We start from the raw sequence: 14,152 nt of genomic DNA on the forward strand, positions 1-14,152 counted from the left end.
TCACAGAATATTACCTTTCAGCCAACGTCCCAGACTCTTCCATCACCATCCCTGGGTATGTCCTGTCCCACTGGCAGGACAGACCCACCAGAGGTGGGGGAACAGTGATATACAGTCAGGAGGGAGTGGCCCTGGGAGTCCTCAACATTGACTCTGGACCCCATCAAATCTCATGGCATCAGGTCAAATATGGGCAAGGAAACCTCCTGCTGATTACCACCTACCGTCCTCCCTCAGCTGATGAATCAGTCCTCCTCCATGTTGAGCACCACTTGGAGGAAGCACTGAGGGTAACAAGGGCACAGAATGTACTCTGGGTGGGGGACATCAATGTCCATCACCAAGAGTGGCTCGGTAGCACCACCACTGACTGAGCTGGCCGAGTCCTGAAGGATATGGCTGCCAGACTGGGCCTGCGGCAGGTGTTGAGCGAACCAACACGAGGGGAGAAACCTACTTGACCTCATCCTCACAAATCTACCTGTCGCAGATGCATCTGGCCATGACAGTATTGGTAGGAGTGACCACCGCACAGTCCTCGTGGAGACGAAGTCCCGTCTTCACACTGAGAACACTGTCCATCGTGTTGTGTGGCACTACTTTGTGCCAGACAGGACAGATTCAGAACAAAACTGGGCATACATGAGGCGCTGTGGGCCATCAGCAGCAGCAGCATTGTATTCCACCACAATCTGTAACCTCATGGCCCGGCATATCCCTCACTCCACCATTACCATCAAGCCAGGGGATCAACACTGGTTCAATGAGGAGTGTAGAAGAGCATGCCAGAAGCAGCACCAGGTGTACCTAAAAATGAGGTGCCAACCTGGACTACATGCATGCTAAACAGCGGAGGCAACATGCTATAGACAGAGCTATGAGATCCCATAATTAACGGATCAGACCAAAGCTCTGCAGTCCTGCCACGTCCAGTCGTGAATGGTGGTGGACAATTAAACAACCAACGGGAGGAGGAGGCTCCATGAATATCCCCCATCCTCAATGATGCAGAGCCCAGCATGTGACTGCAAAAGACAAGGCTGAAGCGTTTGCAACCATCTTCAGCCAGAAGTGCCGAGTGGATGATCCATCTCGGTCTCCTCCTGATATTTTCACCATCACAGAAGCCAGTCTTCAGCCATTTCGATTCACTCCACGTGATATCAAGAAACGGCCGAGCGCACTGGATACAGCAAAGGCTATGGGCCCCGACAACATCCCTGCTGTAGTGCTGAAGACTTGTGCTCCAGAACTAGCTGCGCCTCTAGCCAAGCTGTTCCAGTACAGCTACAACACTGGCATCTACCCGACAATATGGAAAATTGCTCAGGTATGTCCTGTCCACAAAAAGCAGGACAAATCCAATCCGGCCAATTACCGCCCCATCAGTCTACTCTCAATCATCAGCAAAGTGATGGAAGGTGTTGCCGACAGTGCTATCAATCGGCACGCACTCACCAATAACCTGCTCACCGATGCTCAGTTTGGGTTCCGCCAGGACCACTCAGCTCCAGACCTCATTATAGCCTTGGCCCAAACATGGACAAAAGAGCTGAATCCCAGAGGTGAGGTGAGAGTGACTGCCCTTGACATCAAGGCAGCATTTGATCGAGTGTGGCATCAAGATGCCTTAGTAAAATTGAAGTCAATGGGAATCAGGGGGAAAACTCTCCAGTGGCTGGAGTCATATCTAGCACAAAAGGAAGACGGTAGTGGTTGTTGGAGGCCAATCATCTCAGCCCCAGGACATTGCTGCAGGAGTTCCTCAGGGCAGTGTCCTAGGCCCAACCAGCTTCAGCTGCTTCATCAATGACCTTCCCTCCATCATAAGGTCAAAAGTGGGGATGTTTGCTGATGATTGCACAATGTTCAGTTCCGTTCGCAACCCCTCAGATAATGAAGCAGTCCATACCCGCATGCAGCAAGACCTGGACAACATCCAGGCTTGGGCTCATAAGTAGCAAGTAACATTCACACCAGACAAGTGTCAGGCAATGACCATCTCCAATAAGAGAGAGAGTCTAACCACTTCCCCTTGACATTCACTCACCTGACGAAGGAGATAATCTCCGAAAGCTTGTGATTTTCAAATAAAACTGTTGGACTATAACCTGGTGTTGTAAGATTCCTTACATTTGTCCACCCCAGTCCATCACCGCCATCTCCACATCATGACATTCAACGGCATTACCATTGCCAAATCCCCCACCATCAACATCCTGGGGGGTCACCATTGACCAAAAACTTAACTGGACCAGCCACATAAATACTGTGGCTACAAGAGCAGGTCAGAGGCTGGGTATTCTGCAGCAAGCGACTCACCTCCTGACTCCCCAAAGCCTTTCCACCATCTACAAGGCACAAGTCAGGAGTGTGATGGAATACTCTCCACTTGCCTGGATGAGTGCAGCTCCAACAACACTCAAGAAGCTCGACACCATCCAGGACAAAGCAGCCTGCTTGATTGACACCCCATCCACCACCCTAAACATTCACTCCCTCCACCACCGGCGCACTGTGGCTGCAGTGTGTACCATCTACAGGATGCACTGCAGCAACTCGTCAAGGCTTCTGCGACAGCACCTCCCAAGCCCGTGACCTCTACCACCTAGAAGGACAAGGGCAGCAGGCACATGGGAACAACACCACTTGCACATTCCCCTCCAAGTCACACACCATCCCGACTTGGAAATATAGGAACTCCCTTCCTAACAGCACTGTGGGAGAAACTTCACCGCATGGACTGCAGCGGTTCAAGAAGGCGGCTCACCACCACCTTCTCAAGGGCAATTAGGGATGGGCAATAAATGCTGGCCTCGCCAGCGACGCCCACATCCCATGAATATAATGAAAAAAAAATAACCGGTGCTCACAATCAACACTCGCAAACACACAGACAACCTATACTCACAATCAATGCTCAGGCATCAATTGGTGCTCACAATCAACTGCCGATCCTCATAAATGATCAGTGATCAACATTCATTAGCCATAAATAACAAACGGCCAATACAAACTGCTACCAGGGATCAATACTGTCAAATAACAGCTGATAGTTACACTTGTATACAGCCTCAGAAAGCTCCAGGTTTCTATATTATAGCCGTAACGAAGCAGGATTGTCAGATGCCACTGAGTTTATTCTTCGTTCGGGCCGTTAGTGCAGGGGATGGAGTGCGTCAGTGTTCAAGCCAGGTACAGGATGATCGGATGCCGAAGAAAGCTCCTTTTAACTCTAGGGAAGGGTTAGTGAGAGATTGTTTCCACTGGCCAGAGAAGGTAATGAGAGGACACAAATTTGAGATACTCAAGAATTAAAGGGGAGGCTGGAACAAATGTCTTTACACAGAAGGTAGTCAGAATGTGGAATTCTCTGCCACAAACTGTTGCTGAAGTTGAGTCCGTAAATAAAAAGAGGAATATTAAAAAGGGATAGAGTGGGATTAGCCTAAACAGCTCATGGAGAAAAACACTGACGCAGATTTGATGGGCCAAATGGCTCGTTTCTGTGCTGGAACATTCTATGGATCTACTCAGTTCCTGCTCAGGTGAGTCCCATCAACAGTGGCAATTTTCCATTTCCCACATCAGCTATCCTGCAACCTGTGAGTGAGAAAGACAATTTACTTTTGATTAGTTCTGAATACTGTAAGTTTTCTTTGCTTGGGATCGTACCGTCTAGGAGAAGTGGACTGAGACAGCGCAAGCTCATTTCACATAGGACCCTCAAAGCCAGCAGTGAGTATGGTCCCATCAGTCTGAGCTGGATTTAGATTAAATACCAAAGATAAAGGACCACTGCCCGTACAACTCTCCCCACACCAGTGAATTTCCTATAGAGTTGAGTTAATATTGTCCCACTGATTAATGATGGGTTGTGGGTCTCTCTTACCTCAGTTTTATTTAGAGGCGATTTCTTTGCCCATTCGAACATGTGTTCATAAACGTTCCCATCATAACGCCCGAGCACAGACGCCAGGACAGCATCGGGGTAATCGAAGGCGTCCACCAGAGCCACAGCATTGGGCCGGATCATAGCGAGCAGCTCCTTCACACGCTGCTGCACCTGGGAAATCTGCAGGTCACTCAGGATCCCGGCCTGCAGAGGACAACAGAATGTTATAAACCGCACCTCAGGACTGGGCTGTGCAGGGCACACATTACAAACCAACCGCACCTCAGGACTGGGCTGTGCAGGGCACACATTACAAACCAACCGCACCTCAGGACTGGGCTGTGCAGGGCACACATTACAAACCAACCGCACCTCAGGACTGGGCTGTGCAGGGCACACATTACAAACCAACCGCACCTCAGGACTGGGCAGGGTACACATTACAAACCAACTGCATTGGAGGAGTCCAGCTAAAGTTGCTATCTATCCTGTTTTGCATCAATTGTCCAGTTTTCGAATGAGTTATCCAGAAATTTCAAAAATATAATTGGATATCTGAAGTCTGGTGCTAACAATCTAGCCTGTTCTTTGTCACTTCTTTGTCTCTTGTATGTTGATAGGATAGGTCCCTACAGGATCCCACAGCATTGCCAACGGCAATCCAGTCTCTCTCAAAGGCATCTGCCACCTTTGTGCTGCTGGTTCTCCGCCTCAGGTGGATGGCACGGCATGACGAACAGCAGGCCAGATGTTCCAGTGGTTGAGCGGGGAAGGGAGCAACAGGTTGTATATTCAGGTGGACGGTGCGAGGCACCTGTTGGGGGAGGGATCCAGCCAGAGATGCGGGTCGCGGGAGGGTAAGGGGAGGGATGTGGCCAGGGTGCAGGACAGTAGCAGAAATCAACACAAAGGAGTTGTTGCTGTAGATCCCTCGCCTCAATATGCTCCCAGCTCCCCCACATCTCGACTTATCCCCTACCCCTCTGTACCACCCTCTCCCTCCTGTATCCTGCTCTGTTGTTCTATCACCTCCCCTCATCACCCCTGTAATCCCTTTCCCCATCGTGCCTGTTTTGCCCCACCTTGCACCCATTGCTGCATGCACTGACTACTGTAATCTCACACTGTGTCCATGTGTGTTCGCCTCTCTTTGCGGAAGGCAGACTAATAAGCACTCCACAGAAGCGAGGCACGATTGTAAACCAACAAACTATTTTATATAAAGCACACGAACAAACAAAATATAGAGTTCTCACAGCAACATTAAACTAACTCCTACCAATCCTCATACTGTAAAATTAAACAAACAACTTTGACTATGTTCCAGGCAAAAAAAACTTTCAAGCTAGCTGATTCTAAACTAACTGGTCATGATTTCCTCTGTTATAGGCTATATTCATGTCCCAGCCTCGAGTCTGTTGAGAGATTGATGTGGAGGAAATTGAGAAGCAAAGTTACCATCATCAATGAAACACCTTCCTTTTGAATAAAATGAATAAAAACCATTTTATCACAATAAGAAATCCTTAAAATCAAACCTAATGAATCATAGAATCACAGAAAGGTTACACCACGGAAAGAGGCCATTCGGCCCATCGAGGCCAGCTCTATGCAAGAGCAATCCAGTTAGTCCCATTCTCCTGCCCTTTTCACGTAGCCCTGCAAATCTTTTCCTTTCAAGTACTTATCCAGTTCCTTTTTGAAGGCCATGATTGAATCTGCCTCCAGCACCCCCTCGGGCAGTGCATTCCAGATCCAAACCACTCGCTGTATAAAAAAGTTTTTCCTCATGTCACCTTTGGTTCTTTTGCCAATCACCTGAAATCCATGTCCTTTGGTTCTCGACCCTTCCGCCAATGGGAACAGTTTGTCTCTATCTAGACCCTTCATGATTTTAAATACCTCTATCAAAACTCTCGCAACCAACTCTGCTCCAAGGAGAACAACCCCAGCTTCTCCAGTCTATCCACATAACTAAAGTCCCTCATCCCTGGAATCAATCTCTTCTGCACCCTAAGCCTTTCACATCTTTCCTGAAATGCGGTGCCAGTATATTATAAAAGTTCATCATAACTTCCATACTTTTGTACTCTATGCCTCTATTTATAAAGCCCAGGATTCCGTATGCTTTTTTAACCAATTTCTCAACCTGCCCTGCCACCTTCAACGATTTGTGCACATATACCCCCAGATCTCTCTGTTCTTGCAACCCTCACTGAACCCGTGTCTCAATGCTAAAGTAACATACAAGAGTGAACAGTCTGATTACTGTCCCATCTCACTTTGGTGAAGTTCATTAACACTTCAGATCATCCTAGTCTCATGCCTGCAAGTTTTAAATGTTGTCAAAAAGTGCTGTATCCCTGGGATTTAACCCTTTCTAAGCTGAACCTAACGTTTCTAACAATATCTCATAAAATCACTTCCAGGCCATATAGGTAAAAGTCCCCAAATACCGTAGTCAGCAACACACAGGAGAGGATGCCCGAGAAGTCTGAAGGCAGGTGGGGGCTAGAGTCCAGAGGACCTGTGACAGCAAGGATGGGCAGGCCCGACTGGGAGTGGGGAAGTAGGCGAGGAGAGGGGCCAATATCCTTAAGGGTAAGGCAAATAACAAAATAAAGTGAGCCCATTATGGCCTTAAATAAACTCTATTTTAAATAAAGTTAAACTTAAAGAAACAAAATTAAGATAACTTAAACGTACTGCAGCGTCACCTAGATGAACTGACCAGAGAGATGGAGCAGTGGAAGAGGTGTCACCTAGTATTGGGAAGACTGAAAGGCAAGTATACCTACCTTACAGTTAAAAGTAATACCCACGCGTTACAACCAGGAGTGACAAAAACGTGACACAGGAATTAAGTGTGACAAACGGGAAGTGCATGCTATCTGCAAGACCAAAAAATTGTGCAGTTAGACAAGAGGATAATTGGACCTAGGCACACAGATGTAGTCCAGTCCCCATTTAAAAGTCATGGATTCTTCCCTTATTTTATATAACACTTTGATTTTATAGACGTCTCTCTGCAGTACAGGCTGAGGAGCTGGGAGATGCAAACCCGAGGTGCTATAGCGCCACCACTGGAGTGAGGGCATAGTAACAGTGTGACAAATTTACATAGGCAGTGTCCATTTTAAATACGGACAGGGGAATCTACAATAAAAATGTTAACACTGGAAGTGCTAGCAAAGCTAAGATTTTTAATACATTATTGATTATACATATTAGATAGTTATGGTTTAATAAGTTATTAAAGTTTGATCATCAACTTTGATCATCAAAACACTGGAACTCAATCCGTTACTCCACCCTTGCTGCACCCATATCCTACCCTCTGTCTGGTTTTGGACATACAAAAAGCGCCAATCGTAGAACATACATGTTACAAACTAGATATATTACCAGCCCCAGCAGCATCCCGCAAAGACTGACACACTGCAAGTATATGATGGCTAGAGTGAACTCCAGCTGTGTTTGTCGGGTCTCAGGCCTCAGGCCTCTATATCTGCACAGACCTGGCTGTGGCTTAACTTCCACTCACGTGCAGGAAGTCTCCGGAGTTCTTGCTGATTCCGTACAACGCGTATATCAGGCACAGGGTGCTGAGGACATGGTGGATTGCGGGGTCTGTGATCTCAGACAGCTTGGCCGCAAACAGCTTCACCACCACGTAGTGGCAATGAGCCTAAGGGAAGGGAAAGCAATTAAACACTGGCACGCAGTCGAACACGCTCCTACAGAAAGAAATATGGCACATAAGATTCGACGCAAACAAAGGAAGGATCTTTTTATTGCATCAGCAGCACAACCTTCCCCTTGCACAGTATTTTGGAAAGTACCCAGATAGCAGTGTCACCCTGGACAGCACCAAGTATTTAAATATATACCTCAATGCTTCCCCTCTCACATGACTCCAGTGAGTGAGAGTGCCAAGTTTCCAATGAATACTGCACACCACCAGCTTAGCATTACATCCCTACAATGTCCTGTCAAGCCTAACATTACCACCCAGCAATGACGAGTCCTACTACACAACCCCATATCACTACTTGGCTTCAGGGAGTGATTGCACTGCTGTTACCAGGCTCAGGCATCCCGACTAAGAAAACCCAGCCAGAAGGGAGTCATGGTCCACACAGGGGAGGGGAAAAGGGGAGGAAGGGGGAACGGGAAGGGAAGGAGCAAATCTACCTTCCATAAGAGAGGAGGCAACCTCCTAAACAAGGGCGACTTACCCCCGACGCTCTGACCAGGTCGATAGAGGTGCTGTTCCAGGCCTCCTCCTTGTTCTTCCTGTGACCCAGCTCCACCTGATAATTCCGTGCAGCTGCTTCAACCAGGCTGAGGTGGAGGTACAGGGAGGGGATGAGTGAGGGGAGAAAATGATTACACAAAGCATCTACAAGGAGAGTCGGTAACAGATCCTGATCAAATCTAGAGTCTCAGACCTGTCCTGTATGTGGTGGAGGTTCGCGAGGTGTGTCTGTCTATATTCATACACACACCTCCACCTGGTCGGACGGAGCTGAAACAGAAACAGAAGGTGGATTTTGCAAAAGGCAAATTAAATATCCCTTATATCACATTAAATATCCTTTACAGGACAAACCTGCCTTTCAGGGTTGAGCGGGTGTTATAATTGAAGGTTCAAGGCCCATTGAGCAGGACACAAAGGGCTAAAGGAGCAATATGAGGTAGATCAGTAAGTACCGATTGCAGCAAGAGAGTGATTGTAAGAGTGAGTCAGAGAGGGAAATGGAGTAATGGTAAAAATAAAGGGCCCAGTAGCCACCCCAAGACATTTCGTTATTCCTATCAGACTTAGCAGCCAAGAACCTCAGAAATTACAGCACTAAAGAGGTAATTCGGCCTATTGCACCTGTTTAACCAAGGTCACAAGTGACATCCTGTGTGACTATGACCGTGGTGCATTATCCGTCCTGAACCATGGTCGACCACACCATCGTCCTCCAACACCTCTCTGTTGTTCAGTATGTGGGACTGTCCTCGCTTAGTTCCACTCTTACCTATCCGTTCATAGCCACAGCATCTCCAGCAATGGCTTGCCTTCCTGTCCCCGCACCGTTATCTCCAGCAGCCCCAAGGATCTCTCCTTGGCCCCCTCCCCTTCCTCATCTACATGCTTCCCCTTGGCAACATCAACTGCAGGTATGGGTCAGCTTCCACACCCGACTTTTCCAATGCTCTCCCGGCCAACCTCCCATCCTCCACCCTCCTTAAACTTAAGCTCACTGAAAACTCTGCTGTCTGGATCCTATCCTGCACCAAGTCATCCAACCCACCTCCTTGTCTTTGCTGACTTACATTCGCCAATTTAAAAACCCCAATTTAAAATTCTCAACCCAGTGTTTAAATCACTCATAGTTTCACCCCTGCCTACCGCTGTAACTTCCTTCAGCCCGAACTGTCCATTCCTTTTGTATATCCCCCACCCAATGGCTCTCTGTCTCAATATCTTTGTTTTTCGATTTATAATCCTCAATTTATGTCTCGTTCTTACTGAACCTTTCACTATTTACCCCCTCAGAATTTTGTCAAACTCTAATCGATCCCCCTTCCAGTGAAAGAAGCTCCAATATTTGAAGCCGTTCTTCATATTACAACCTCTTATTCCTGATATCAGTTGTGTGAATCTTCACTGTACCCTTTTGAATATCCTTCCTATAACGAGTTGCCTCGGACTGCACACAGCACCGTAGCTGTGGCTCAGTCAATATCTTCTACAATTTCTATATCATTTCTTGGTTTTATATTCAATGCCCTCATGTTAAAATATACAGAATTTCATTTGCCTTTTAATGATTCAGGAATTGTCCCCTTGGATTGAAAAGTTGCCAATCTCACTCCATTATTTAAGAAGGGTGGGAGAGATAAACCAGAAAATTATAGGCCTATTAGTCTGATGCCTGTTGTGAGGAAGTTGCTTGAATGTGTTATTAGGGACAGAATGACTGAGCACTTGGACAAATATGAACTGATCAGAGAGAGCCAGCATGGATTTGTAAAAGGCAAGTCATAGAAACATAGAAAATAGAATCATATTGCATGGCCCTTCGAGCCTGCTCCGCCATTCAATATGATCATGGCTGATCCTCTATCTCAATACCATATTCCCGCTCTCTCCCCATACCCTTTGATGCCTTTTGTGTCTAGAAATCTATCCAGCTCCTCCTTAAATATATTCAGTGACTTGGCCTCCACAGCCTTCTGTGGTAGAGAATTACACAGGTTCACCACCCTCTGAGTGAAGAAATTTCTCCTCATCTCAGTCCTAAATGTCCTACCCCGTATCCTGAGACTGTGACCCCTCATTCTGGACCACCCAGCCAGGGGAAACATCCTCCCTGCATCCAGTCTGTCTAGCCCTGTAAGAATTGAATATATTTCAATGAGATCCCCTCTCATTCTTCTAAACTATGGTGAATACAGGCCTAGTCGACCCAATCTCTCCTCATACAACAGTCCTGCCATCCCAGGAATCAGTTTGGTGAACCTTCGCTGCACTCCCTCTATGGCAAGTATATCCTTTCTTAGGTAAGGAGACCAAAACTGCACACAATACTCCAGGTGTGGGCTCACCAAGGCTCTGTATAACTGCAATAAGGCATCCTTGCTCCTGTACTCAAATCCTCTTGCAATGAAGGCCAACATACCATTTGCCTTCCTAACTGCTTGCTGCACCTGCATGTTTGCTTTCAGTGACTGGTGTACAAGGACACCCAGGTCCCTTTGTACATCAACATTTCCCAATCTATCACCATTCAAATAATACTCTGCCTTTCTGTTTTTCCTTCCGAAGTGGATAACTTCACATTTATCCACATTATATTGCATTTGCCATGTATTTGCCCACTCACTCAACTTGTCTAAATCGCCTTGAAGCTCTTTGCATCCTCCTCACAACTCACGATCCCACCTAGTTTTGTGTTGTCAGCAAACTTGGAAATATTACATTTGGTTCCCTCATCCAAATCATTGATATATATTGTGAATAGCTGGGGCCCAAGTATTGATCCCTGTGGTACCCCACTAGTCACTGCCTGCCAGCCCAAAAAAAAACCCATTTATTCCCACTCTCTCTTTCCTGTCTGTTAACCAATTTTCAATCCATGCCAGTATATTCCTCCCAATCCCATGTGCTTTAATTTTGCACACTAACCTCTTATGTGGGACTTTATCAAGGGCCTTCTGAAAATCCAAATAAACCACATCCACTGGTTCTCCCTTATCTATTCTACCAGTTACATCCTCAAAAAACTCCAGTAGGTTTGCCAAACACGATTTCCCTTTCATAAATCCATGTTGACTTTGTCTAATCCTGCCGATATTTTCTAAGTGTCCTGTTATCACATCCTTTATAATAGACTCTAGCATTTTCCCTACTACTGATGTTCGGCTAACTGGTCTGTAGTTCCCTGTTTTCTCTCTCCCTTTTTTAAATAGTGGGGTTACATTTGCCACCCTCCAATCAGCAGGAACTGTTCCATAATCTATAGAATTTTGGAAGATGACAACTAATGCATCCACTATTTCCATGGCTACCTCTTTTAGTACTCTGGGATGCAGATCATCAGGCCCTGGGGATTTATCGGCTTTCAGTCCCATTAATTTCTCCAGCACTTTAATTCCTCCTTCTCACTAGACCCTTGGTTCCCTAGCATTTCTGGGAAGTTATTTGTGTCCTCTTCCGTGAAGACAGAACCAAAGTATTTGTTTAATTGCTCTGCCATTTCCTTGTTCCCCATTATAAATTCTCCCGTTTCTGACTGTAAGGGACCTACATTTGTCTTCACTAATCTTTTTCTTTTTACATACTTGTAGAAGCTTTTACAGTCCACTTTTATGTTCCTTGCAAGTTTACTCTCATACTCTATTTTTCCCCTCTTAATCAATCTCTTGGTCCTTTTTTGCTGAATTCTAAACGGCTTCCAATTCTCAGGCTTGCTACTTTTTCTGGCATCTTTATATGACTCCTCCTTGGATCGAATACTATCCTTAATTTCTTTTGTTAGCCATGGTTGGGCTGCTTTTACTTTTGTGTTTTTGCGCCAGAAAGGAATGTATAACTGTTGCAATTCATGCATTCGTTCCTTAAATGTTAGCCATTGCCTATCCACTGTCATGCCTTTTAATGAAGCTCCCCAATCTATCATAGCCAACTCACTCCTCATACCTTCGTAGTTTCCTTTGTTTAGATTTAGGATCCTAGTTTTGGATTGGACTACTTCACTTTCCATCTTAATGAAGAATTCTATCATGTTATGGTCACTCTTCCCTAAAGGACTCCGCACAACAAGATTATTAATTAACCCCTTCTCATTGCACAATCCCCAATCTAGGATAGCCTGTTCCCTAGTTGGCTCCTCAACGTACTGGACTAAAAAAAAAATCTCATACACACTCCAGGAATTCCTCCCCCACAGTATTATTGCTAATTTGGTTTGGCCAGTCTATATGTAGATTAAAGTCACCCATGATGACTGTAGTATCCTTGTTACATTCATCTCTAATTTCCTGTTTGATCCCATCCCCTACATTACCACTACTGTTTGGAGGTATATAGACAACTCCCACCAGTGTTTTCTGCCCCTTGGTGCTGCTTAACTCCACCCAGACTGATTCTACATCTTGATTTTCTGAGCCAATATCCATTCTCACTATTGCTGATTTCATCCTTTCCCCCACCAGAGGAAACAGTTTCTCTCTATCTACCTTACCAAATCCTTTAATCATCTTAAACACTTCAATTAGATCACCCCGTAATCTTCTATACTCAAGGGAATACAAGCCAAGTCTATGCAACCTGTCCACATAATTTAACCCTTTTAGCCCTGGTATCATTCTGGTGAATCTGCACTGCACCCCCTCCAAGGCCAAGGTGCAGTGCCCAGAACGGAATGCAGTACTCTAGATATGGCCTAACCAGCGATCTATACAGCTGTAACATAACTTCCACCCGTTTGTATTCCAACCCTCTTGAGATAAAGGCCAACATTCCATTAGCCTTTTTAATTATTTTTAGTGATTTCTGTGCATGGATCCCTAAATCTCTCTGCATCTCCACAGTTCCGAGCTTTTCACCGTTTAGAAAATACTCTGATCTATCTTTCTGAGGGACTTTGAAGGGCTGGTGGACTTTTCCCAGATGATCAAAAAGTCGACGGCCTACTAGTTACATCAAATACAGAGCGACCCGCGCCCATCCAGGTACTCACTTGGCTGCTCGCAGTTTGTACGCTTCCACTAGCCTGCTGACGTTGTTGATGTCCATCACAGTTGGTCGACCGGCCACCGGCTGGGGCTGGATGTGGCTGTGCAGATCGTTCAGGTACGAGACTGTGCCCAATAGCTTCTGACCAGACTTGGCCTGAATATAACTCTTGAACAGATACCTGCAACACGGCAGAAAGCACGATAATCCATCACCAGCAGTCTACACGAGCAAAGCAACAAGTCTCCAAAAAAGTGCAAAAAAAACCTAACAGAGGATTACCATAGAATTATACAGCGCAGGAGGCCATTCAGCCCATCGTGCCTGTGCCGGCTCCTTGATAAGGCTATCCAATTAGTCCCAGTCCCCCGCTCTTAACCCATAGCCCTGCAAATTTCCCGTACCATGTCATCTATGTGCCAAGTTAAATGTGAGCTCACTCAGTACTGGAATCTACAGGTAGGATGCTCCTTTGCGGAGATAATGCGAGCACTATAACCATTAAAAAAAGAGACCGTTACAAACCAGATCATTTTAGCAGCTGCCTGAGATTTCAGGAAATGCACAAATCTGGGATCAGAGATCAGATGTGGAATTAAAGACTCATAACCGAGGCAGGAGTGAGACAGACTTCGATTTAGCAATATGGCCACAAGTATGCAAACCAGAAGAGAACTAGAGCTCTAACATCTCTCAAGCCTGCAGACTGATCTGCTGAGATTGTGTACGTTAGTAAAGCGGCAAAAAGAAAACTCCCACGATCAGTTGAGCAGGAATCGCAATGTTATAACGAGAACCAGAGGAAGGTCAAGGTTCATACAACTGCAAGCAGTGAGGATGCAAATACAACATTCTTGCTCGGGACGTGCAGTCTGTGACTTCTCCTGGGATGATCAAGAATCTGAGAGAGGTAGTATATAGTAATTACCAACCCCCGAGCCACACGGGTCTGTACTGGGTTCCTATTAATCTGCAGGCATCTCAAGTTTCATATACCAACAGATATCGTTTTGATTTAGAAT

At 46.0% G+C, this 14,152-nt stretch overlaps 1 protein-coding gene across 2 annotated transcripts in view; it reads right to left on the minus strand.

The window, feature by feature from the left end:
• Positions 1-14,152, minus strand: part of acox1 (acyl-CoA oxidase 1, palmitoyl) — a 65,257-nt gene that overhangs the window by 3,698 nt on the left and 47,407 nt on the right. For both annotated transcript variants that reach the window (XM_068004377.1, XM_068004376.1), the window contains exons 10-13: positions 13,135-13,311; positions 8,134-8,239; positions 7,440-7,583; positions 3,893-4,099 (exon numbers count right to left, since the gene is read on the minus strand). In XM_068004377.1, the coding sequence (XP_067860478.1) occupies positions 3,893-4,099; positions 7,440-7,583; positions 8,134-8,239; positions 13,135-13,311 (634 nt within the window). The remainder of the gene's footprint in view (positions 1-3,892; positions 4,100-7,439; positions 7,584-8,133; positions 8,240-13,134; positions 13,312-14,152) is intronic.

This window comes from Heptranchias perlo, chromosome 23 (assembly GCF_035084215.1).
Source record: "Heptranchias perlo isolate sHepPer1 chromosome 23, sHepPer1.hap1, whole genome shotgun sequence".
Classification (NCBI taxonomy): Eukaryota; Metazoa; Chordata; class Chondrichthyes; order Hexanchiformes; family Hexanchidae; genus Heptranchias; species Heptranchias perlo.